Source organism: Elephantulus edwardii, unplaced genomic scaffold (assembly GCF_000299155.1).
Source record: "Elephantulus edwardii isolate Elephantulus edwardi_28Jun2011 unplaced genomic scaffold, EleEdw1.0 scaffold00145, whole genome shotgun sequence".
NCBI lineage: Eukaryota > Metazoa > Chordata > Mammalia > Macroscelidea > Macroscelididae > Elephantulus > Elephantulus edwardii.
In genome coordinates this window covers 3,719,202-3,745,011 of record NW_006399895.1, presented here as the reverse complement: position 1 = coordinate 3,745,011, position 25,810 = coordinate 3,719,202, and the positions used below count along the sequence as shown (strand labels likewise).

The 25,810-nt window shown below is 43.2% G+C and overlaps 1 protein-coding gene and 2 pseudogenes across 1 annotated transcript; 1 reads left to right on the top strand and 2 right to left on the bottom strand.

The window, feature by feature from the left end:
* Positions 1-440: 440 nt before the first annotated feature.
* Positions 441-25,583, bottom strand: BFAR (bifunctional apoptosis regulator). Its single transcript, XM_006894498.1, has 7 exons — positions 25,321-25,583; positions 19,350-19,554; positions 18,288-18,457; positions 12,815-12,959; positions 8,944-9,117; positions 2,115-2,317; positions 441-633 (listed from the first exon to the last, which is right to left on the bottom strand). The coding sequence occupies exons 1-7, from the start codon at positions 25,581-25,583 to the stop codon at positions 441-443; spliced, it is 1,353 nt and encodes a 450-aa protein (XP_006894560.1).
* On the bottom strand, positions 16,884-17,548 carry LOC102846693 (annotated as a pseudogene).
* On the top strand, positions 20,901-21,219 carry LOC102859602 (annotated as a pseudogene).
* Positions 25,584-25,810: the final 227 nt, after the last annotated feature.

Here is a 25,810-nt window from a genome sequence, read left to right as displayed (position 1 = left end):
ATTGCTTATGTGCAAGGAGCTGTCTATACCTATGACAATATCTTCTCTTCATTTCCCTACTCTTGGCCTATGGGATGAGCCTGGGCTGGGCTTGTTTCTGGGCCCCTCGCCCTGAGAGTCTGGTGTCCTGGTGCTGAGGGCCTTCCGATGCCAACCCCACAGTGTCCTCTGAGGACTCTGAGAACCCCTGCCAGCTGTCGAGAAGGGGCCGCCACCACAGTGGCCAAACTGTCCAGCGTGCTCTGGGGTAGCAGGGCCTGCCTCTGCCAGGCCACAGTGGCGGGGAGGGGAGGTGGCTGGAGCCCTTCACACACAAGGCAGCACCTTGTTTTACTTGGGGTAGAAAACAGGAACTCCACTTCCTCCCTTACCCCTTGTTAGCATCAAAGTGCAGGCGTCAGGGAGGCTGCAGGAGTCACGGGCAGGCTGGGCGCCCCCAGTCACAACACTTGGGTCTCCAGCCGTCGGACTTCTTTGACCACGAGATCGATGTTAATGATTGGGTTGAAGTACAGGGCCCAGTAAAATAGACAGTTGCAAACAAACTGGGGAATGAGGGGCCAGAACATGGCCACAAACAGCCCCTGTGTCGATACTTTCCAAAAATGGCTCCACATCCTCTGGGGCACCGTCCTGCAGAGAGGAGAAGAGAAGCATTTCAGCGGCAGAACTGCGGGGGTGTTTCTACCTGGGACCCCGAGCCTCCCTCTAATGCCCGGCCGGCCTTTGTCTCCCTGACAGCTCAGCCTGACTCAGCCTTCTTCACTCCATCTCCCACCGTCCACGCAGCCACAACCTCACCTGAACCCACTTCACAGCTGTGTCACACTTAAGGGCATTTATTTACATCAATATTTCCTCTGCTAGGAGGTTAACCCTCAGGGGATAGATTGCTGCCTTTATCACAAATCTCCAGTGCCCGGTGGAAAGCCAACCAGTAAGGGATCAACAAACCACACAAATAAGTGCATCTGTGGACTGTGAAAAACAAGGGAGATTCTGATCAGTTTCTCAGAACTATGTCTGAGGCAGCCTCTGATGGAGCAGACCCAGGGTCGTGTGAGTCAAGGGATGCTTTCAGCTGAAAGGGGTCCAGCACAGGGGAGGTGTTAACACTTCTGCCTGCCCTGTGGACAGCCCTCTTCTTCCAGAGAAAGCTTCTCGCCTCTGTTCTTTCCCAGGTGGTTTGAGTGTGGCTGCAGCTAGGCCTGGGTGGGAGGCTGAACATGACTAGAGCCTGCCCGAGCGCCCTGCACATATGTGACCCAGGCTGGGCCAATCACAGCAAAGGAGTGGGCACTGCCCCTCCACTGGGCTTTTAGAGGCAGTAAATCACAAAGGAGGAGACTGCCCGTCTTTCTCTTCCAGAGCTGCTGGTGGATTTGAACCACCAAGGAGGTGACACCTTTGGTTCAGCATGCAACTGCCTACCCACTAGGCCACAGAGCTCCCCTTTTTTAAATTAGTGTGATGAGGGATGATGTGTTCTCTTACCCTCAGCTGTGCTAGGCTGCTTGGTTAGAAGCACTGGGCAGACCACAGTAACATGGGTAGAGCGGCCCGAGGCCGAGCCATACGGAACCGGGGAGAGAGCTGTGACAGGGAGAATGCGCCTCAGGCCTGAGGCCTGGCTGGGCAGTCTCTGTTCTGGCAGCCACTGAGGATGGGCCTGTCACCTGCAGCCAGGGTCTCGATTCAGAGACTTCTTCGTTCTCACTGTTCATCAACCCTGAGAGGTAACTATGGTCCCATTTGTGAGCTGAGCAGGATTAGAACACACATCTGTGCAATTCCTGATCAGAATCCTACCAGGCTTTTTTCTCACTTGCTTGGTTATTAAAGCTCTTTATGACCATACGCTGGAAACCATGTGGTAAAACAATTAGGCTGGCACAAAAATATATACGGAAACCCTTTAACAATGAGCATCACAAAAAAATGAACAAATAACTCATACCAGAGGGCGTTTCTCTGGCCCCATTTAAGTACCACTTCAAATGAAAGCCTAGGACAGTCTTGGTAACCGAAGGCTCTTTTTCACGTTTGAGGAACACTAGGAACTTTTCCCTGGGCTCCCGCTGTTCCGCGACCCTCCCGGCCGAGGGCACACTCACCTCAGTTCACTCCGTGACCAGATCCTCCAGAATGAGAACAGCTCCAAGACCGAGAGGAGCATGGCGTTGACGATGAGGAAGCGCGACGTCCAGTAGTGGACCTCCAGCCAGTCCCATGCAAATTCCGCAACCAGCTGGTAGGGCAGGAAGGAATATTTCACCAGGAATTCCCTCCACTGCTTCCACGTGGGCTCTCGGAGATCCTTCAGATGCAACACACACACAGACAGAAAACCTCATGAGGGGTGACTTGGACACAGGATGTTGTGGTCATTCCGCGCGGGTCACACCCGATCACTTAAGCACACACTCATGTGACCCAGCAATCCTGAATAAAATTCCCATTCATCAGCTCCCCTTGAGAGACTCCATCTGAAATGGCAAAGAGAAATGCCATTTTATAAGTTCAAACCAAGATGCTTGTTACATAACCACAAAAGCTCTCAAGCAAAAATCAAAGCAACTATAAACTGTAAGGATGAGATAAATTAACCAGGTTTTTTTGAGTTTAAAAATTACCTTCAATGCTCATCTAGATGATAATTATGATAAAAACAGAAGTGGGGAAATGTGGGAAGCCAATACTAAATATCTGTAATAAACTGAATGCTATTTAAATAATAAAAAAAAATCTTTAAAAAAATTACCTTCATTATAGAATGCAGAAATAAGTCCAGCTTATCTTTGACAAAGAGATGAAATCCATTCAGTTGGGAAAAAGATAGCCTTTCTAACAAATGGTGCAAAACTGGATTATCTACCTGCAGAAAACTGTAGTATTATCCATACTTCACAGCATATACAAAAATGAATTCAAGAGAGATCAAGGATCTAGGACTAAAACCTAAAACTCTAAAGTGCATAAAAAGATAGGGCAAATTTAGAAGCTCTACTCTGTGGCATAAGAAACTCAAATGTAACCGAAAATGCACAGACAGCAGAAGATAAAAGGAGACAACTGGGACTTTGTAAAAATGAAATCTTAGGGTGCATCAAAGGGCTTCTCCAAGAGGAAAAACAGAAGATATAGACTGAGGAAAATATACTCGGCACTGACATATCTGATAAAGGAGTCAGCTTTAAAACCAACAGAAAACTCCCAACACCTCCACGTGTAAAGACAAACCATTCGAGTGGGCAGAGGCCATGAAAGGCACCTTCACCAAAGTCCATTTGAGATGGTCAGCAAACATGTGAGGAAATGGTCAAGGCCATTAGCCATTAGAAAGATGCAAATCGACAACCCAGAGAGAGCTCACCCTAGTGACAACAGCAAAGTTCAGGAATACAGCAAAAAAATGCTGGTGAGCTCCTCTGCTGGAGGGAAGGTAACATGGCGTAACCATGACGGAAAGCAGCCGGGTGCTTCCTTCCTTGTAAAGGTGGGAATAGCAATTGTCCCAGCAATCCTAAAGGAATAAGGACTTCAACATAAACAGGTATACACACACACCCTCATGTTCAGCCTTATTTACAACAGCAGAAGGTGGCAACTATCCAAGTGTCCACCAATGGATGAATGGATAAAGAAACCATAGTACATCGTTGTTTGCCAAGTAGAATTGCCCCTTAGGGTGTCCATGGCTGCAATAATACGAAGGCAAATAGTCACATCTTTCTCACGAAGAGCAGCTGGTGGGGTCAATGTGCTGACTTCCCAGCCATCAGTCATGTGCTCAGTCAGCACACAACCAGGGCTCCACTCACAGCAGCAGAGTGATGTCACTACTTTCCATTACTCTTACAGTCAGTGTTTTAGCTGTGGTAGCGCAGTGACAGTTCTGGGAAAATGAAAATACAAGAATTCAACTCTGTTTCTTTCCAACATAGTAATGACCTGAAGAGAATCATCAGTCATTTTTATTTATGCTTACTGCTGACAGTTTCCCCTTCTCCAGAGGTTCACTTTGCAGTTTCAAGTTAGTAGGCTAATAATGCTCCATCAGAATGTCTATGCCGTGCACCCACTTCACCCCACAGAACTGGTTTTGTTACGTGCCATAGAGTCAGAACCAACTGGTAGCTGATCTTTCAGTGGATTTTCAGAGGCTGTAAATCACCTGGGAAGAGACAGTCATCTTTCCCCATAAAGCAGCTGGTGGATTTGAACAAACTGTCTTTGGGATGGCAGCGCAACTCCTTACCCAGTAGGCCACTCGAGCGCCCACAGCTTTTTACTGTGATATGCTGTTGTAACTGTTTCATTTTATTACAAGCTATTGTTAATGTCTTAAAGAAACTTAATTTATAAGTTGAACTTGTTCAAAGGTATGTAAGTAAGACATTTATATATATAGGGCTTGGTACTATCTGAGGTTCCAGGCATCCATGATGGGGGTGTGTGTTGGGGAGTATATCCTTCACGGATAAGGGGGAGCTACTATATAAGGTCCTCTTTATCCACGAGAGACTACTTTATAAACCCACTATTCATATGGCAGTTGGTTCTACTTGGGTGGCTTACATGGTACTCTGATGCTGGAAGATATACCACCGGTATTTCAAATACCAACAGGATCACTCATGGGAGATAGGTTTCAGCAGAGCTGACAAAGCAGGAAGTAGGACAGAGCACCCGCTTCTGAAGTAACCGTCTAGTGAATACTGGTTGATGAGTCTCAGTGGATCATTATCTCATAGAGTGCCAGACGATGAGCCGCTCAGGCCAGAAGACAACTGAAACACGACCGGGAGAGAGCTGCCTCCTCAGAGTCGAGTCCACAACACGGCCGGGAGAGAGCTGCCTCCTCAGAGTCGAGTCCACACTTCCTGGTGTAGCTGGAGTAAAGCTATCAGGCAATGAAGGTCCTTCAGTGACTAACAAGGGTAAGCACTGCAAACATCCATTAAGAATCAGAACAGGGCTTGTATGAAGGATGAATCTGTGAAAACTGGAGGCTGTCCAATTGTCTCCAAAAAGGAAATGGAATAAACAACATAAATTATATTGGCCTTTCATTTTCAACCAGACAAATATATGGTCTACTCTGTCAGGAACGACAAACTGAAGAGGAATGCCATCACACTCATAGCCAAAAAAGAATATTTCAGAAAACAACCCTCCAGGAATTGGCAGAATCCCAACTGAGATGTTTCAATAGACAGATGAAACGCTAGACTTGCTCATTCATCTATGCTAAGAAATTTGGAAGACCAACTAACTAGAAGGGATCCACATTTGTACCCATTCCAAAAAATATGACTCAAAAGAAAGCAGAAATTATCATTTACTATCACATGTGATCAAAATCATACTGAAGATAATTCAGCAATTCAAACTCAATGGAGCAGAGCACTGGGGCCTAGTGGCAAGAAGCTGCACTGCAATCCTGAAGGCACGTGGTTTGAGTCCACCAGCTGCTCTGTGGTAGAAGGATGGACAATCTCCTCCTGTGTGATTTACTGCCTCTGAAAAGCTGCCAGAGGGTCAGCTATAGGTCTGTTCCAACTTGATGGTACACAATAACAAAAAAACAAACCAACTGGGTTTCCAAAACTGATGAAACAATACATTGATGGTCCTAAAAACTACTAGAAATTCAAGCTGGATTCAGCAGAGGATGTGTAATGAGGGATATATTGTTGCTGACATCAGATGGGATCTTGGACGAAAGCAGAGAGAAGCAGAAAGATGGTTATTTGTGTTTTCGTGATTAGGCCAAGGCATCCAAGTGTGTGGATCATACCGGATTATGGACAATATTGGCAAGAAAGGGAATTCTAGGCCACTTGGTTGAGCTCATGAAGAACCCATTCAAAGACCAGGAAGCAGTGGTTAGAATGGAACTAGGAAGACTGCATGATTTAAAGCCAGAAAGGTGGGATTCAGAGTTGTTTCCTTTTACCAAACTTTTCAATCTATATGCTGGGCAAATAATCCAAGAAGCTTGGATTATATAAGGAACATTCAGGAGTAAGATTGGAGGAAGACTCATTAACAAGCAGCAATATGCAGAAGGTACAACCCGGCTTTTTGAAAGTGAAGAGTGCTTCTGAAGCCCCTGCTGATTAGTAATACCAATACCTCAAAATAAAACAAAAATTCCTAGAACTAGCTTAATAAACAACATTAATAAAAACCAGGAAAATATACTGACGTTGTCAAAGATTTCCTTTTACTGCTTGTGGAAGCAGAAGACAAGGAATCAAATAATTGGGGACATCTGTCGGAAAGGACCTCTTTAAAGTGCTGAAGGGCAAAAATGTTACTTAAAAAAAAATACTAGTTTATTTCCAAAATTTGAATACATTGTTTTCAAGTACAGATTCTTCCAATTTCCCTCATTCCCCGCAAACATGTTACTTTGAGGGCTAAAGTGCATTTGACCCAAGCCAGGTTATTTTCAATCAATGAGTAAGAAAGCCCAAAGGTGGTGTGATGCCTTTGAACTGGGTGGTGGGGAAGAACACTGTCAAAAGAACAAACGGATCTGTCTCTGAAGTTTAGCCAACGCTTTCCTTAGAAGCCAGGATGGCAAGACTCCTTCTCTTGTACTTACAGCACATCTGCAGGAAGGCCAGTCCCTCAAAGACGTCATGCTTGGTAAAGCGGAGGGTCAGTACAAACGGAGGAGGACCCTTGATGAGGTGAACTGACACACAGCCTGCAGCGATGGGCATGGCAATGATTGTGAAGCTGGTGCAGGCTCGGGTCATGATTCCTTCTGCTCTAACACAGGCTCACTATGCATCAAAGCTGACTCAAAGGCACCTAACCACAACACCATATGGTAAGTAATTTAGAAATTAAAAGGTATATTAAAACGACTTAGATACAATCAGAAGCCCAATGATCCACCTGCTCCGGTTTGCTCAGGAAGACAGTGCACTGGAGCCAAGCTGGGTGCTCAAGGCAAACTGTGAGCCGGGGGAATGAGCAGGGCTGTGGGGCTTGTTGAAATGGGAAAGTTGGGGTCTCTGTGTTCTCAACCTGGCAAGGCCAGGTAACTGGAAGCTGGTAATTAGAGGGGTACTTTTAAACTGAATTTGGTCAGGCGGCCTCTTGATTATAGTGTTTAAAAAGGGTCTCAAGCTGCCTTAGCCATGATTTCAGAGGAAATCACAAGGTAGATGTATTTATCTTTCAGATACACTCCCTCCTCACTTATCAACATGGTTAGGTTCCAAGGACCAGGTCATTACATATGAATATTGGCATTGTGTTAGAATGGAGACTAACCACAACAGATCACAAAACTGAGAATAACTATATCCTCCTATAACTGCCAAATGACATCACTATTCCAACTATCGAACCACAGAGAAGCACAACCTTCACCTTAACCATCACATAACCTTGACTTTAACCTTCACAGCCAGTGCTCCTCTTGCCTCAAATCGAGGTGTTTATCACTATCAGACGTATGTCATTAATGCAAAACATAGCTGGAGAGATTTTTTTACTATTGTTGTAAAGGTGAAAGGTCAGATAACAAGACTGTTAACAAGTAAGGAGTAGATGTACAGGCTTCAGGTGAAACTTGAAGCATGGAATTTCATGGAAAACAGCTAAATTTTTATGTAGAAGACTTAGCACATATGTGCATCAATGGACTATTTTTGGAACTGTTTTTGCCAAATTACCCTTTCTCCAAAATAACATTCCCTGTGCATGTTTGCATGCACATACTTTTTTGTTTGGATTATAAATCTGTTTTACTTATCTGCATATAGCAATTAAGGGCTTTTTTTCCTGGGGGTGTATCGTGAGTGAGTGTTCCATCAAATCGGATCTGACTGGCACAAGATGAGATTATCCCTCCTTCTCCAGCAGAGCATTTGGTGGATTTGAACCGTGCTCCTCTGGGATTGCAGTGCAGCTTCTTGTCACTAGGCCACCAGAGTTCCCTAATTATTAAGTTTTTAAGAAAAATTTAAAATGCTTTTAAAATTAGGAAAACTATTTCTGAGTCCTAACAGTGCTTTAATTGTTACAAACTTTTTTTTTTTGAGGGAGCTCTGGTAATGCAGTCTGTAACTGTTGCATACTTTTTCTTCTAACACTGCAACCTAGGATAAGGTGTGATTTTGTGTTCTGAGTGACTGTAAGGATTAAGTATATAGTTATATTAAACTTTTTTTAAAAAGGGCATTGCATTGGGCTGCATGCATGAATTTGAAGATCATTTTTTCATATACTTACAGGTATGGCTAACAAATGAAGATTCCTACCTCCACGGGACTTTCTGATACAAACAGATTTGAAAGACTGGCCCCAAGAGTGGGAGTGCAATGGGACTACCCTCCAAATGACCAAGCCGACCCAGAGAAATCGCTGTGAAGGAATGAGATACTGCACAAACTGGAAGGGATCCATGGAGCAATCTGAAAAGGGCAAGGTGGGTGCCTGCCCCTGGGAAGGGCTCTGGTTATCAAATGACGTAAAGGCACGTCAATGAACTGGAACATGAGCCATCGTTCATAGGATGGACACTGACCTGCCTTGTTGTAGGATGAAAATCTCCCTTTCAGGACTCTCTTTAGAGAGAGATCACCAAACTGGGGAGGGGGGTGTCTATAAATGGCACCCTCCAGGGCAATCCAGTTCGATGTCACCTTCTTTTCAAAACAAAAGCAATGCTGTTCTTTCATTCTTTCAATATGTCAAGTTCAGAGAGTAGCCTCTCTTGTTGCTAAGCAACAGAGTAAACAAAGTTGTCTTAGGGGAATGTGAAAGGTCTTCCTTTTCTTTTGCTGGGGCTCGCCCTGAAAAATTCAAACTCAGGGTGGCTGTTGTTTGCTCTTCCTGGAGAGGTTCCAGACAGCTTCAATTTACCACTACACTGAGGAAGAGAGGAATACTTCTGTTTCCGGCATTCCGCAGACCTACCAGCAGCTTGGTGATGATGTCATCTCCAGAGGCCTCTTCTTGAAGGGGGCAGATGGTGTGGATGAAGGGTAGGAAGGTGTCTGTGTAGTCAAACAGGTACAAGTACAGTAGACCGAGTCTGGGGGAGCTCTTGAGGGCATACAGCAGGAAGAGGGACCTGCCTGGGTTCACGGCCTGTAGAAGATAAGTGGGGTACAGGGCCACATTACCACGATGGCAGCCAGCTCCCCACCCACACCCCCGAGATGTCAGCCTTTTCTCATGTTGCGTCTCATGTTTCGTATAAAGAATGACATGAAGAGGCCAAGTCATTGATTCATTGGGTTATATTATATAAAGATCTAATCTCTTACATTGCTGGGGATACCTGCTTTTTGGCCTTCAGAAAACAAAGTTTTTGCAAAGCAGTTCTGCAAAAATGTATCAAATGTAATTTAGCCATTCAATGAGTGGGCACCACTTAACAAAAAGAATCTGACATATAGAGGGCCTTATGTGTCGGATGGTTACTGTTACATCAGCTAAATAGAGGAAAAACTGGCCTAAGTAAACTAAGTAAATTAGAGGATAATGATGGTAGATCTTTAACACAGAATCCAGTCGTTGAAAATAGTATGAGAAGCTTGTAATAATGCTTGTGTATTTTTTTAAAGGTTAGGCCAAAAAAAGATTCAAAGACGAGTGGCAGGGACTCTGGCAGAGTGTCCACTCCATGAAAGTGGGGTCTTCCCTTTAGTGCTGTGACCTCTGACTGCCCCCCAGGGGGGAGCACCTGGCACACTTCAGACAGCCAATAAATATTTGTTGAACAAATAAACAAAGCTCTGTTTAAAATATACACAGGAAAATAAGCTAGGAGGAAATAGAACAAAATGTAATGTTACAGGTTACTGTGTTTGACTAGTAGGTGGGACTATGGGCAATTTATTTTCCTTCTCCTTCATAAATTTTCCAACTTTTGCTACAAGGAGTCTATATTTGTATTTTTCCTAATTATAAAGGAAGCCTTATCAATAATGTGAGGAGACAATCTATAGATTGGGAAAAAAATCTAGGGGAACAATCTATCTGATAACATATGTTCAGAATATGTAAACAACTATGTGCTCGGAGCACTGGTGGTCTAGGGGCTAGAAGGTGCACTGCAAGCTCGAAGGCTCGCAGTTTAAATCCACCAGCTGCTCTGCGGGAGGGGAACCTTGCCAATTCACAGCCTGACATGTAACACACTACACCACAAGGGCTGGTTCATTACTCATTAATAACAAAACAAAACAATCTCTCCTCCATTGTTGTTGTTGCTGTTGCTAGGTGTTGCTTAGTCCAGCTTGACTCACAGTGACCCTATGAACAAAAGATCTGAACCCTGTCCTATCCTGTGCCATCCTCTCACTTCCTGACACACAAGAGCCTATTGCTGCAGTCACTGTGTCAATCCACCTGGCTGAGGGTCTTCCTCTCCTTTGCTAACACTACACCTTTCCCAGCATCACTTTCTTCAAGACTATCACAGAAACAGGCCCAAAGTATGGGAGGCAAAGCCTCATCATTCTTGCCTCCAAAACAGCACTCTGGCTGCACCCTCCCCAAGATATATCTCTTCATTCTCTTGGCCGACATGGGAAGTTCAGTGCTCTTCTCCAACATCACAGCTCAAAGACATCAATTCTTTTTCTGTCATCCTTATTTATGGTTCAGGTCTCAGATGCATATCTAGTAATCGGAAAGACCATGGCCTGAATCAGACGTACTTCAGTCCTCAAACTGACATCACTTCTCCTCAGTAATTTGGAGAGGTCCCTAACTGCAGATTTTTCCAGTGCAATGCATCTCCTTATTTCCTGACTGCTAGACCAAGAGTGTTAATTGTGGATCCAAGCAGGATGAAGCTGCTGACAGTTTCAATCTCCTATCCATCCATCATGACGCTGCCCATCGGTCCAGTGGTAAGAATCGTTTTCCTGACATTGAGATGCAATCAATCCATCCCGAAGGCTGCATTCTCCGATCCTCTGCAACAAGTGCTTCAAGCCCTCCTCACTTTCAGCTAGCAAGATAATGGAGGTTATTCCCTCTAATCCTCATGCCACACTCCTCCTCACAGAGTCCAGCTTCTTGGATAATTTGTTCCCCTCCATTAGCATAAAGTTAATTACAACTCAAATGACCCTCCAATAGGTTTCTGGGGCTGAAAGTTTAGGGCAGTGTCTTTATGGAGAGAGACCACCCATCCTTCTCCCATAGACTGGCTGGTGGATTTGAAAACTTGACATTTTGGTTAACAGTGTAACATGCTACACTCTATGAAAATGATAATACCACCTTTCTCCCACTTGGATGATTATTATTTTTTTAAAACAACACCAACAAAACCCTCCCACTGACAAGTATGTGAAGAAATGAGAATCTGTACCTCACTGCTGGTGTGAATGAAAAATGGTTTAACCACTGTGAAAAACTATCAGTTCTTTAAAAAGTTCACAGACCTACCACATGCCCCAGTATTTATGATCCTAGGCCTATATCCAGAAGAAGTGAAGGTAAGAATTCAAACAGAAATGAGTCCACTAATGTTAATGAGAGTATTTTTACACAGAAGTGTGGAAATAACCTACATGTCCATCAAGAGGTGAATAAAAGGCAATGTGGTGTGCGTGTGTGCGACACATACACACAGAGATAGAGAGAGAGAGACAGAGAGACACAGAGAGAGGAACAGATCTCAGCCATAAAGAAAAATGTTGTCCTGGCACATATTACAACATAGATGAACCGTGAAAATATTACATAGAGTGAATTAAGTTAGTCACAAAAGAAGAAAGTTTTAATGATCCAACTTGTATGGAAGAGGCAAATGCATAATATAGAGACTAGAGATTATCATCGGGGAAAAGAAGGAGTTCTAGCTTCAGGGACACTAAGTTCTGGGCCATTACTTGTCTGTCAGTCTGCTGTAAAGTTGTGGCTTGTTGCATAGAGTGTTGCTGTGACGCTGGAAGCTGGGCCACTGGGATTTCAAGCACCAGCAGGGTCACCTGTGGTTGGCAAATTACAGCCGAGCTTCCAGGCTCAGAGACAGGACTGGTCAGCTACTTCTGAATTAACAGGCCCTTCAAAAATCCTGTAAATACACTGGCACACTCCTTAGTTTGGTGCCAGAAGATGAGTTCCTGAGGATGGGAAAGGTGGAGGGTCAGTGAAAGAGAGTAAGCCTCTCAACGGGACGGACTGACACAGTCACTGGAACAAGAGGCTTGAGCGTGGCGGAGATGGTGAAGACGACACATGGACAGGAGAGGGCTTCAATCTTTTGCTCACAGGGTTGCTGTGAGTGGTGGCTGACCTGAAGGTGCCAATCAACAAGTAGCTTCTGGTAATGATAATAACTGGAAACGGAAAGAGGTAATAATTGTGCACGCAGAAATGGGATAACTGACTTGGCTATATATCTCTCAAATGATTTTAAAATCTTTTCTATATCTTATAAAAGCTCAGTTATGTATCTTTTTACCACAGTAGTAATTTAAATTGTTTTCAATTCTTTGATACTTGTAAGCATTAACTCAGATGGGAGAAGATTTGAGTGGGCATCCCACTAAAACAGCGGTAAGGGGTGGCAATTAGGTACCTTGGAAAACAATAACAACATCCAGTATCATCAGTTCTTAAAGAAATGTAGAGTTAAACGAAAACCACAGAGAGATACCACTGCACACCCGTTCTAGCAGACTGTGGAATGACGCCAATGTCTTCTTTCTTACGTAAGCTGTGGGCATGGGTCACAGATAACTGCTATGTTGCTGTGTTTTGAGGGTTTGGTTGTTTGTTTTTTTTTTTTTCAATTAAAGGATAAAATACCACAAACATTCACCTTATATTCCCAGAGATTTTGGGGCGGCTTCACACCTAGTGCTTTGACTCGCTCCAGTTCTGTCAGGATGGCTCGTCGGTGGCTGCTATTTTCGATGATGTAGGGGGCCTTGGAAAAGTCCTCTTCTGTCAAAGTTAAAAGCAATCTGCAGGGAGAGAGAAAGAGTTCCCTTCTGAGTCCACACACCAGAGCAGACATTCTGCTTTGAAAGTTCCATTCTATCAACCCAAGTATTTTAGACCAGAGGCAAAGTAAGGCATTTCATGTCAAATAGTACTAAAAATAGAAAGTAACTGAACTCATACTCTCTGCTAGTGACCACTGGAAAGTGCTTTTATTAATCACTATTCCATTTAATAATTCTGAAGGGTGGATGGCATGATGCCCGATGCATGGATGAGAGAAGTGGCTTAGAGAAGAAAAGCAGTGGGCTAAGGCCTGCCCTGACCCACTTGGCTCTAAAGTCTTTGATTTTTAAAATGTGTGCATGTATAGTGTAAAGACTGGAAAGAAAAGAAATCTTTTTATTAGAAGGAAATCCATTAAAACATTAGTAATAGTTGTCATCTTCCCCTTGTCATCAGAAAATTCAAATGTGGGTCCTCAGTGATTCATCTTGAGAACCACCCAATACTTTCGCAGGAGCAGAGAGGCCCACTCAGTGCTGGTGGAGACAACGGACAGTCTTCCTGTGGGTTGTTATTGTTACGTTTTGTCAAGTCAGAACTGACTCATAGGTGACCCCTCTCCAGTGGGCTTTCAGACGCAGTAAATCAATGAGAGGAGGCTATCCATCTTTTTTCTGCATTTTTGGGGGTAGATAGGTAACATTTACTTAAGTTGTTGATTGCTTTTGACCTCACAATTGCAGTTCTGGGAACCTGTCTTATGGAACAAGACAGTTAGCAAAGATATATTACAATAACTAGATCGAGAATTTTATTTGCCAAATTTTGAAGGAGGAACAATTCTTCTAAGAATAACGGGAGCTTTTTGCTTCCCCAGAGGATTCAGGTGTTGAAAGCTCAGCACAGATGTTGGGTTGGAGAGCAGACAGGGTGCAAATGACTGCCTACTTGTCTGAAAGAAATGGACACACGGGAGCGGCCACTGAGAGGGAGACACCTGGGTGGGGAGAGATCAGAAGCCAGGACGTCATCTGAGGACAATTTTTAGGACACCTTCTGCGTAGTCTTTCTGTGACACCTCTATATACTCACTCTGACAAAATCTACAGCAAAGAAGGGGCAGGACGGTGGGCTGGCTGATGGACATTTACAGGAAAGGTTTGTATAAACACTCAGAAAAGGTTTAGAAAGATGTCTAGCGTGAAAGAAAATAAAAAGTTTTGCATTATGAAAACAGGTATTTTTTCCCAAACACTGACTGACTTGCATTATAGCTGAGTTGGAACCAGTTCGTAGCTGACCCTCCAGCAGGTTTTCAGAGGTTGGTAACTACACAGGAGAAGCCCAGCCATCTTTCTCCCTTGAAGCTGCTGGTGCATTCTGACAGCTTGATTCTGGGCTGTCAGTACAAACCCTAGCCCACCAGAGCTCACGACACTAAAGGTTTATGAAATGTTTCCATTTATTTATTAAAGGGTTTAGCTGGATAATGACTAATGATGATAGAAGAACTGCTGCCTTTGAGTTGTGGTGCTGGAGAAGAGTCTTGAACATTCCATGGATCAGACAGGTCTGTCTTGAAGAGACTGAAACCACGTTGTTCCTCGGAGGCTAGGGTTTTGAAGTTCTGTCTCACATACTGTGGGCACGTGGTCAGGAGAGAACAGTCCTTGGAGAAGGGACATCATGCTTGCAAGGGTAGAGGGACAGCAAAGGAGAGAAGACCCCAGATGAGATGGACTGACATATCTGGGGCAATGGAATTAGGCGTGTCGGACTCAGTGAGCCTGGCTCAGGACAGGGCAGGCTTTAGACCTGTTGTCCGCAGGGTACACGGGTTGTACACAGGCGACATGACAGCACGTAACAAACAACAACATCGATCTTATTAAATGTTAGAAGTGTATGTGTAATGGTTGTCTTATTATATGACAGTAATGTACTAAGTGTATAATAAATGCACATATACAGCCAGCTGCAGGTATGGATGTCTAACTATGGACAACACCTTGCCCTTTTCAACAGGACTTTTTTTGTATTTATATTGTGATTTTAATGAAAGTTTATAAAAAACTTGGGATATCCATTCATTCATTGTTGCACATTTTCTTCCTTATCCAACCCCCAGTTCACTTTAAAAAAAAATCAATAAAAAATATTTTTTTGTAAACAAAACTTCGAACCAGTTCAAATTGGTTCTGTCTTGGATGGCAGAATGCGGCAAGAACAGACCTTTTTTCCACCTTGGGTGATGTGTCATGGCAGCCAGAATGGGAAAAACGACAGGAAGCAGCCCTATCTCTGAAGACTGAGAAGAGGCATCGGGAGCCTTTTGAGGAGCCCAGTGAGTGAGGGTGGATCTCTTCCAGGGCTGCAGAAAGCCACACTCACACCAACGGGGTGGACGGCCACTCTCTCTGAGTGGGGCACTGCCATCTCTTAACTTCCTTGGCCACAGATGAACCAGGAAAAGTCGGTTCAAAGGCTTGCCTTGAAATATCTCAACCAATCCCTACTCGCATCAAATTCTACTTCACAGTCCCTTGCACTTGGGGCGCATGCAGCCTTTTAGTCACTGAAAATACGGAGCCTTTTCTTGCATTAAAGTTAAATGAGAACTTGGTCCACTTGCCCGGCTTCTCTACTAGTTGTTACAGACAGGAACAGACCTCACTCATATCCTGAGCACTGGCTATATACGCACACATTTACTAGGATGCTTGGAACAAACTTTCAGAAGTAATTTGTCTTGTTTTGTGTAAAAGTATTTAAATGGCCAGGCTTCTGGAAACACTTGAAATTTATTATTTCAGAAAACCAAGATTAATGAACATGTCCTAATTCTGAGACTCCAGATGGCTTAACATCCATGCCCACTGGTCTTAGTGAGGGTCATACTGAAGCCCTGATGATGTTTCAGCACACACTGCTTTCTTGGAGGAGTTATGTATTCTAACAAACTCCTCAACCAAATGAGGGTTTTTTCGTTCACAAAGTTCTTGATGAAATGACATATAAACACGGTAAAAATCTGAACTAAGTGAAGCAGTGATTTACCAAGAGTGATGTGCTATCCAACTTTTACCTGGTGTGTTAGGCCTGCAGGGAGCTGTGGCAACACAGTCCATTACAAGATGCACTGTTACCCCAGAGGCCAAGCGCCTGTAGCAGTTAGAATCCAGCAGTGGCTCCTGGGGAGACCTTTCTCCCCCTGTTCTGGGTCACTGCCTCAGAAATCCAACAGAGGGTACCTGTGAATTGGAACCAACTCAGTGACAGTGAGGTTGGGTTTTTCTATATTCATTCTGCTGACAGCTCCCAGCTATTTATTTTTAACACCAGCAAGTTGGTAACAGTGGTGTTCTCTAAAGAGTAGGATTTCAAGGATATTTTACTTCCAGTATTATATAGTTGTATATTATTATTATTTGAAAGTAATAATGATGTTACTGTTATAATGAGGAAAACTATAAAACATAAAAAAAAAATCATGTGTAACAGTGCAGCCATGTGGAAATGTGTGACATTTCCTCTAAAAGTTAAGGATAGGTGTCATTCCATTACTACAGATTATGAAGGTATGTTTCATACAAATATTTTTTTTTGGTAAAGCAGAAATTTATTAAAATCCATTTATATAGTGTTTACTCACACAGAAAATGTACAGCGTCAACCTTCAGGCAATCAACTCCATTCTCAGGACTTTGAGAGCTAGAAATCTCTGCCTTCCTCCCAATATAATACTTCCATACATACCCGAGAATGATGCATTTCATTACATCACCTCTCTTAAGACAGAATCCCTCTGAATACCTAAGCCAGCCCTTCTTTTGCAGAGAATGAAGAGATATCAGCAGAGCCCTGCTCCGAGATGCAGCGCCTCATGATAGATGTAGTGCAAGAGATATAGACAGGGTGGCTGGCCACAGTGGTGGGGCCTCCTAGCTCCGCAGCGTGGCCAGCCGAGACTGCATGGCCTCCAGGGCCTCCTCCTCCTCCTCTTCGTCCTCAGCAGCCATGGCTCCTGGAGGCTCAGGGTCTGGAAGGGCATCGGTCACTTTACTGGGTGCTTTGCCCAAGGCCCCTGCTGTAATTTCAAACAGAATCTTGTCAATTTCCATTTCTGCCTCCTCTTCCATTTCTTCCTGATCGTCCAGGCCTTCAAAGGTGTCTTCTAGCATCTCTTCTATGATTCCAGCCTTCATCATCTCCTTAGACAGCTCCCGCATGGTGGCCTGGATTTCAGGGATCCTCACAAGACTCTGCGTGGCTTTCATCACCTCTGTGCCCTTCTGCAGGGAGCCAGGCACTCGGGGAATGGCCAGCTGGTTCCGCATGCCCATGAGCACAGAGTTCATGTGGGCTTCGGACGCACAGAGCTTGCTCACTGCCTTCCACGACCGGATCATCTCCTTGGCCAGCACCACGCAGACGTCCTTCTGGCCTTCTTGGTAGCATCCTTCACGGAGCGCTTCACTTTTTCTTCTTCCCGCTGGATATCTCTTATTTGTCTGTCAACTACTCTCATTTCCTTTCTTATCTTCAATGACCATTCATTGACCAGCTCTTTGGGCGGCTTCTCCTGGGCTTTTCCAAACAGCCCCATGGCGAACTGAGTTGGGTTTACCCCTTCCTGCTTTCTGTCCCCTCCGCCCAGGCCACTCACGGGCAACGGCCACAGATATTTTTATATGAATGCTCATAGTGGCATTATCGTAACAGCCAAAAGTAGAATCAAATCAAATCCACTGAAAATGGATAAGCAGATTTCGACATGAGGGCTTATTAGTTACTCCACAGAAGGAAAAACAGCAGTAGTTCCTGCTACGTGGACATGAACCCTGAAGATGCTGTGCTGACCCAAAGAACCAGGCACCAAAGGCCATATGTTATATGATTCCCTGACAGAAAATATCCACAATAAGCAAATCCATGCAGACAAATAGTGGATTTATGGTTACCAGGGCCTGGAGGCCTATCTGCTTATGGGAACAAGTTTTCTTTTGGGATGGTGGAAGTATTTAATACTAGATTTTGGAGACTTTAGTCAGAAAAGCCTGGAAGCAGGAGCGGCATCCACTTCCAAAATGGCTTGCCTCTGGAAACTCTATGTATGAACAGTGTTCAGGCTGTTCGTTCATAGGGTCGATATGAGTCATCTACGACTCGACGGCATTAAACAACAACAACAACAGATTGTGGAGACAGCTGCACAATGTGTGAATATATTCAAAACTACGGAACTGTATGCTCAAAGTGGGTGACTGTTATGGTTTGGGAACTAAAGAGTAACAACGCTGTCTGAAAGGAAAACGTCAGCGGCGCACCAGCAGTTTGCTCCTCACCTTCCGTTTACTCTCTCAGATAAAAATCTGGCCCTGTAGAGAGAGGCCCACGGGCCCAGCTGTTCCAGCCAGAGGATGACTTCTTCTGCTGTCCACTTGGCCACAGCCTTATGGACCAGGAGGTCATGCTCAGACTCCCGGCTGCTCCAGTGGTATACCAGGAGGACCACCTGCGGAGAGGGGACAGGAGCCTTCAGAGACAGAGGCCAAAAATGCCAGTTCCTACCTCTGTGAGTATAGAGAGGGCAAGGATGAGGAAGAGATCTGGGAGGTGTGTCATGTCAGGATGTGGACAGACACACAGCACTATCACAGGAACACAAGCCTCGAGGCGCTCAGCTTTCTGCTGACTGTTGGGCAGTGAGGGGACAGAGGCAGGACAAGGCTCACTGCAGGGTGCCTGTGGCAGCCGTAACCACTGAGTCAAATAACTTGGACAACACAGATGCTCTTTCCTACAGGGGATTTCTGTGGCATGGGACTTAAACAACCTTGATATTGGTGGGCCCAAGACTATCCCCAAGACAGACTTGGCTTCAATTCTACCATCTTTCTGCCCTTCAGTTTTCTCATCTGTGAAACAGGTATAATAATGGTGAGTCCCTGGGTGACATCAACGTTAGGAGCTCAAGTATTAACAAGAAAGAAAGGTAGTTGGTTTGAACCCGCCTTTGGCGGTGCCTCAGGAGGCAGGTCTGTTGATCTGCATCTACAAAGTTACACTTTGAAAACTCTATGGAGTAGTTCTATTCAGCACACAGGGCTCAACGTACCTCAACCGACAACATATTATATCAGAGAGGTAACAGTACATGATCTCTATATAAGTTATGAAGAGGATTAAATGAGATGAAGCTAAGATTTAATGGCTCCAATCCTGCTGCCTACTTAAGTAGACCACATTCCTGAAGAACAGGGATGTCCCTGAAGAACAGAGCCCAGCAGATTTCAATACACGCTGCACGCAGATACGTCATCAATTATGTAGGTCCATTTCAACTGACTCCAGTGGAAAACCTGCACGTATGTGAGACAGAAAGATAAACACCAAGCTGAACTTACTGCCACACCAGTTAAAGCTGTGAGCACTCCGGAGAAGAAGCCCCCTCCTCTCTGCTGATTCACTCGGACTGCGTGGGGAACGACAGGAGTCTGATCATTCCCATATTTCTGAAAGGCTGCGAGACTTTGAATGATGTCATTGTGCTGCTGGATGTCTTCAGATCTCTTTCTGATGGCCTCAGGGAATAATTTTTCGATTGCATCCCTATGGAAAACATGAAATTGTTAGATGATTGGCTTATAACATTTAGAGGCCAAAGTAAAATGAACAAAGTTTAATAATACACATTTTAAGAATGGACAACTAGATTTATTATAGTTTTGTTGGTAATACTAAGAAAATTCAGAACAACCTACATAGTCACTGTTAAGAAACAGCAAAATACAACACAGCATATTCAGGCGACAGAATGCTACAAAAACTGAAAACAAATTCATCCATCGCTAGGCTGACAAATCTAAGATATAAATATTTCTTTCTAATTGTGTTGCAACACTCTGATTTGAAAGCTTTGTCATAGTACACCAACTTTCCACAATGGGTTTTGAGAAGAGAGCGGTGGAGATGAGGAGATACACGTATTTTCTAATGAAAATAGTAAACTGCAGAAAAACATCCTGACAGTGCACTACTAACGTGAGTAAATATTTGCATTTTGTACTGGTGCACACATATGAGAAGAATTCTTAAAGAAATCACAAGTGATAACTAAAATGATTATGGAGAAGGGACTTCCAGCAACATGGTCCATGAGGCAGGTGGCAGTCCAGATCGTTTACAAATAAAGATACTACAAAACATAGATAACCAGCACAGATAAGAATCCTGTGGCCTTGAGTTTCAAAGGAAATGATGGCGAAGTCGTTCAAATACAGACTGCAGAAAGAAATGGCATGAAAACACTGAGTAAGGTGACAGAGCAGTGAACTGGGAATGGACTTGATGGCCAGCTGGTTAGAACTTCTACAAGCAGCTTTCCGATTGGCGCAGGAGCCCAGAATGCAGCAGCGTCCACACCAGAGGCTAGATGATGAAACAAAGGTGGCCTCTTCCCACTGTTCCCCAACAAGGAAGTGCCATTCCTCCCACCCACCTACCAAGTGGCCAGAGGTGTTCCCCCACCCCCTTCCAGTTCTGCCTGAACCCAGGCGTGTGTCATTTTGTATCTGGTGACAGGAGAGCAGGCACAGCTCCACATTCAGCGATTCACTCTACTACCTGGTGCTGGTGGACTGTGTGTCTTGCCAGGGACGGGGGCTGATTAGCCTGCAGCCAATTCCTAGCTTGACAGAAACACAATCTCTGACTGCGGGCCTTGCCTTTGACAAGGTGCTCTTGTGGATTCAGTACCTGGCACGTGCCATACCCATCCTCATACACTGTCCTTGGGCATCTCAGAACTGTCACAAACTCCCCAATACTAATTTGTTAAGATGAGTAATCAGAGTCCCACTACTTCTGCCTCTGCCATGGCTGCCGGAGCAGAGAAAGGAAGAAGTGGGAGAGGAGGCTGCACCACCTGTCAACTAAGTCTTCCCAAAGAATTTAAGATGTTCTCCTGTGCCAAGCTCACCTGCACCCCCCACTCTGATCCCAGCCGGATCCAGGGTTGCCTAGAGACCAATTACTGCATCAGTATTATCATGATCAGAAGCTAGGACTTGAGGGCTCAGCAGTGTTTAGTGGGGCTCAGAATGGTGTGTCTCCACTAATCCAACAGCTCAAACCAGTGCAATCCACAGAGACGTGGATAGTGCGGTCAAATTTACTGGTGCAGGAGCTGTAACAGTAGGAGTGGCTGGTTCGGGTGTTGGTATTGGGACAGTCTTTGGCAGCCTCATTACCGGCTTTGCCAGAATCCTTCGCTGAAGCAATAGCTGTTCTCATATGCTATCCTGGGATTTGCGTGGTTTGAAGCCAGAGGTTTTGTTTATTATGTAACAGAAATAATTACTGGAGATGTTGGCATTCATATTACTTATGGAGTGGGTCTAACTCTATGATCTTACTATGACTGCAGAAACTGTAGTGTCAGTGTCATGGAAATGTACATTATTTCCAAAGTCATTTCACTAAAGGTGAAAACTTAAAAAAAAGAGTAATCAGAATAAAGAGGAAAGGAAAGTGAAAAAAGCCCAAAAGTTATGGGGGACTAAAAAGAGGAATAACTTACATGTAACTGGAATTCCAGAACAGAAAGAGACAAAAAAAGAACAGAGGAAACTGTTGAAGATTTGCTGAAGAAAAAAAAACAAACAACTTCCCAAATACGAAAATGAGAAAACATACATTTGAGAAGTTGAGTGAATGCTAAACAGGACAGATTCCAAAAGAAAAACACCAAGACGCAGTATAATAAAATTTTCTAGAATCAAAGACAAAGAAAATTGTCAGCCAAGGGTTATATACCCAGCAAAACTGTCCTTTAAATATAATGGTGAAATTAAGGCATTTCTAGATAAAGAGAAACTAAGGATAGTGTGAAAACTAGATCACTCTAACAAAATATATTAGACAGAACTCCTTAGAGACCCAACAACAGACAACAACCCCAAATTAGCACACGATATCACATCGTCATTTAAAACCAAAGCAGTACCCAAAGTACTGATTATGAGACTGAAAATAGGGAGCCAAAAGTATTAATCTATAAATGAGAAAAACCAAAAAATAAAAAGAATAATTAGTGTAGTTATACAGCGTCCAAATATAGAGATAGCCAAATGATTTCAAGATAAAGTAAACTGTCTTAAGACATAAGAATAAAATAATATGGGATTGTAAAATAGTACAACCATTCTGGAAGGCAATTTGGCGCTTCCTCAAAAAGCTGAACATAGAAATTCCATATGACCCAGCTATTCCACTGCTTGGAATATACCCTGAGAAAACGAGAACATAGGCACAAATGGAAACTTGTACACTAACGTTCACAGCAACATTATTCACCACAGCAAAAACATGGAAATAGCCCAAATGTCCAATCACAAACGAATGGACTGAGAAATTACGGTACATTCATACAATGGAATACTACCTAACTTGGGAAGGACAGGAGAGCATTATGCTGAGTGAACTTAGTCCCACAGGACTGAACAAAACCATTATTGTAGAATGAGTATAAGAATCCAAGGGGGGGGTGTGGAAGGGTAGAAGCAGAGGGATGAGGATGTGTGTGGGGGGGTTAATCACAAGGTTGTATAATTTGGTAGGTGTGGGCATGAGAGAAATTGGAAGAATCTGTTCTGGAATACAATGTATTAGAATTTCATAAATAATCTAGTATAATAATAAATTTGAGGGTAATCTCAAAGAAAAATAATAAACCATTTATAAAAAAAAAATTATCATGACTTTATTTTTGTTGCTGTCAGTTGCCCTCAAGTCCCTACAGACTCTTAGTGACCCTATGAACAACAGATCTGAACCTTGCCCCCTCCTCTTCATCTTCACCATTTCTGTACACTAAAGCCCATTGCTAGTCATTGGATCAATCTTTCTTGCCGACGACCTTCCTCTTTCTCTGATGCTCTATCTTTCCCAACATGATCTCTTTTTCTAAAGACTTGCTCCTCCTGACAATATGTCTAAAGTATATGAAAATGTTTGACCACCTTGACTCTAAGAGTTCCCTGTTGCACTTCTTCTAGGATACACCTGTCTGTTCTGCTGGCAGTCCATGTACTCTTGTCCAACACTACAACTCAAAGACATTGAAGATTCTTCTTTAATCCTTATTCATTATCCAACTTTCAGATGAATAGGAAATAACATGAAAGACTATCTCTTTGATCAGGTGCATCTTAGTCTTTAAATTTACATCCTTGCTCTTAAAAACTATGATGACGTCCTTGACAGCAGATTTTCCCAAGACAACAAGTCTTGATTTTTTTGACTGCTGTTATTCTAGGTGTTCATTATAGATCCAAGTAAAATCACTACAACTTCAATCTTTTCTCCATCTGTCGCAACTTTGCCTATTTGGGTCCAGTGGCAAGAACTTTTGTTTTCTTGATGTTGATATAATCCATATTGAAGGCTGCAGTCATAATAGACACTAAAACAACAGCAATGAAGCAAATGAGAGTGGGAGGGGGAGTAGGTCAACACAAATTAACTCAACACAAGAAAGGAGATGGAACAAAGAAACCAGCAACAATACATAAAAAAAGCGTAGCAAACTGACAGCCAAAAATCATACCTACTGAAAATAACACTGAATATGAATGGATTAAATGTACCATCAAGAGAAAAAGAGTAGTAGAACAGATACGATAAAAACACGACCCATCAAATTTCTGTCTACAAGAGGTCCCTTGGACACAAAGGCAAAGATAGACTAAAAAAAAAAGTAAATTAATAATAAAGTAAAATGATAAAAAAAGACCAGGAATGACAATATAAACTTCTGATCAAATAGACTTCAAAGGGTCAACTGAACAGGAGGACATAGCTATAATTAATAGCTATATACCTAATGACAAAGTCTCAAGATACGTAAATCACACTTGAACAAATTTCAACAGAGAAACAGACATACCCAAATAATTGTAGGAAACTCCCATACACCACTTTTGATGAAGGACAGATCTACTAGACAGAAAGATTAATGGGAATGAGAATTATAGAGCAACTAGGGAAAGTGTGTTTCTGCTTCACATATTGTAATTAATGTTATAAAATAAAATGGGTATGAATGACTGAAAAACCAATACACCTTGTAAACTTTCACTCAAATCACAGTAAATTTTTAAAAATTAGGAAAAAGGGAGGGAGGATTTTAAAATGAAAGGACAGGTCAAAGTAGTCTTCCATTTTATCAATAATGTTCCAATTTAAAAAAAAATATGTTATGAATGTTGCTTATGCTACTAAAAATAATACAAGAACGAGAAAAAGATCAACCACTGGGCAAACTATTAAAAGTAGGACTGTGTTAATTTTCAACTACACACAACCAAAATATCCTTTCAATTTAAGATCCACCTTCAGGTAAAGCAATGTTGACAGGTTAAGGACAATGTGCTTATAAAGGCAAATGTGAAAAAAGAAAATGTTGGGTTAATGGTTTCGTGGAACTTTATTCTTTTTTGATCAGGAAGGCAGAATACCTTGCTGAAGCAACAGAGGTGGAGTCAAAGACCTCACGGGGACTTGTGACTGCAAGGAAGCAGAAAAGATTGGGGCTGCCTGAAAAATCTTGTTACTTGCCATGGCATATCACTTTAAAACAGGAACAGGGTTTATTCATTTAAAGACTAGTCACAAACCAGTTATTCTAGAAATCATACCATTTGCTCTATGAAATATAGGATGATGTAAGTAAAAAGGGTCCTCTGGTGGCCTAGTGATAAGAAGCTGCACTGCAATCTCAAAGGTTTGAATCCACCAGCTGTTCTGATGGAGAAAGATAGGTAATCTCCTCCCATTCGATTAACTGCTTCTGAAAATGCACTGGAGGGTCAGCTATAGGTCACTTCTGACTTCACAGCACAGAACAGTCAGTAAAAAGTATAACATATAAGCAATGGTCTGATAACAAGAATATTTTAAATTTACAATAAAAAAGAAACCAATTATGGCCACTTGTTGAGGATTAGGGAGTGCTGGTGGCCTAAGCTCTGTGCTGCCAATCCAAAGGCAGAAGGTTCCACCAATTGCTCTGGCAGAGAAAGATTGGCAGTGAGTCACAGCCTCTGAAAACCTGCCGGAGGGTCAGCTGTAAGTTAGTTCTGATTCAACAGAATCAGAATTTTGTGAGGAAGGGATTCTTCATGCTTGGATCTCTGTGTTCTTTTGACTCACTTTTCGGATGATTCAAAATGGCCAAAGAGACCAGATCCACCATCCACGCCTTGGGGCTTTAGAAAGGCAAGTTGTTCCTTTTTTTTTAAAAAAAACAACAAAACAAACAACAACAAACCACCACCCTGGAAGCTTTATGCATGACCTAAAGAGGCTGAGCATTACCTGAGGAGAATATTGACTTTAGGGAAGCCTTCCCATTTTTCTCTGCATTCAGGACACTCTGTTTTCTTAGATGACTCCCACCATAAAGCTAGGCAGTGCCGACAGAAGCTGTGCCCACAGTTCAAGGTAGTAGGGTTGACCAGGATGTCATAACAGCAGTGGCAAGAAAATTCACTGACGGAAATCTGGGGGCTGGTGCTGTTGAGAGGGTCGTCTTCCTCCAGGCTCGTCATAGTCTGATCATTTTGCGGAGGTTCCTCCATCTCTCAGCCAGTTCTGGGATCCACACACATGTAACAGTGCTGACTTGGGAAACAGCTGTAAAGCATCATCACATCTAGAGGAGGGAGAAAAAAGGAAACTTTGTTCTAGCTCTTTGATTTAAAACCCCGGCAGCTTCTTGGCAATGGTACAACATTTAGAGTTGGCAACCAGGATCTGTTAATAAGCATTTTATCTAAACAAAGCTGTTTCTCCCCTGAAACACAAC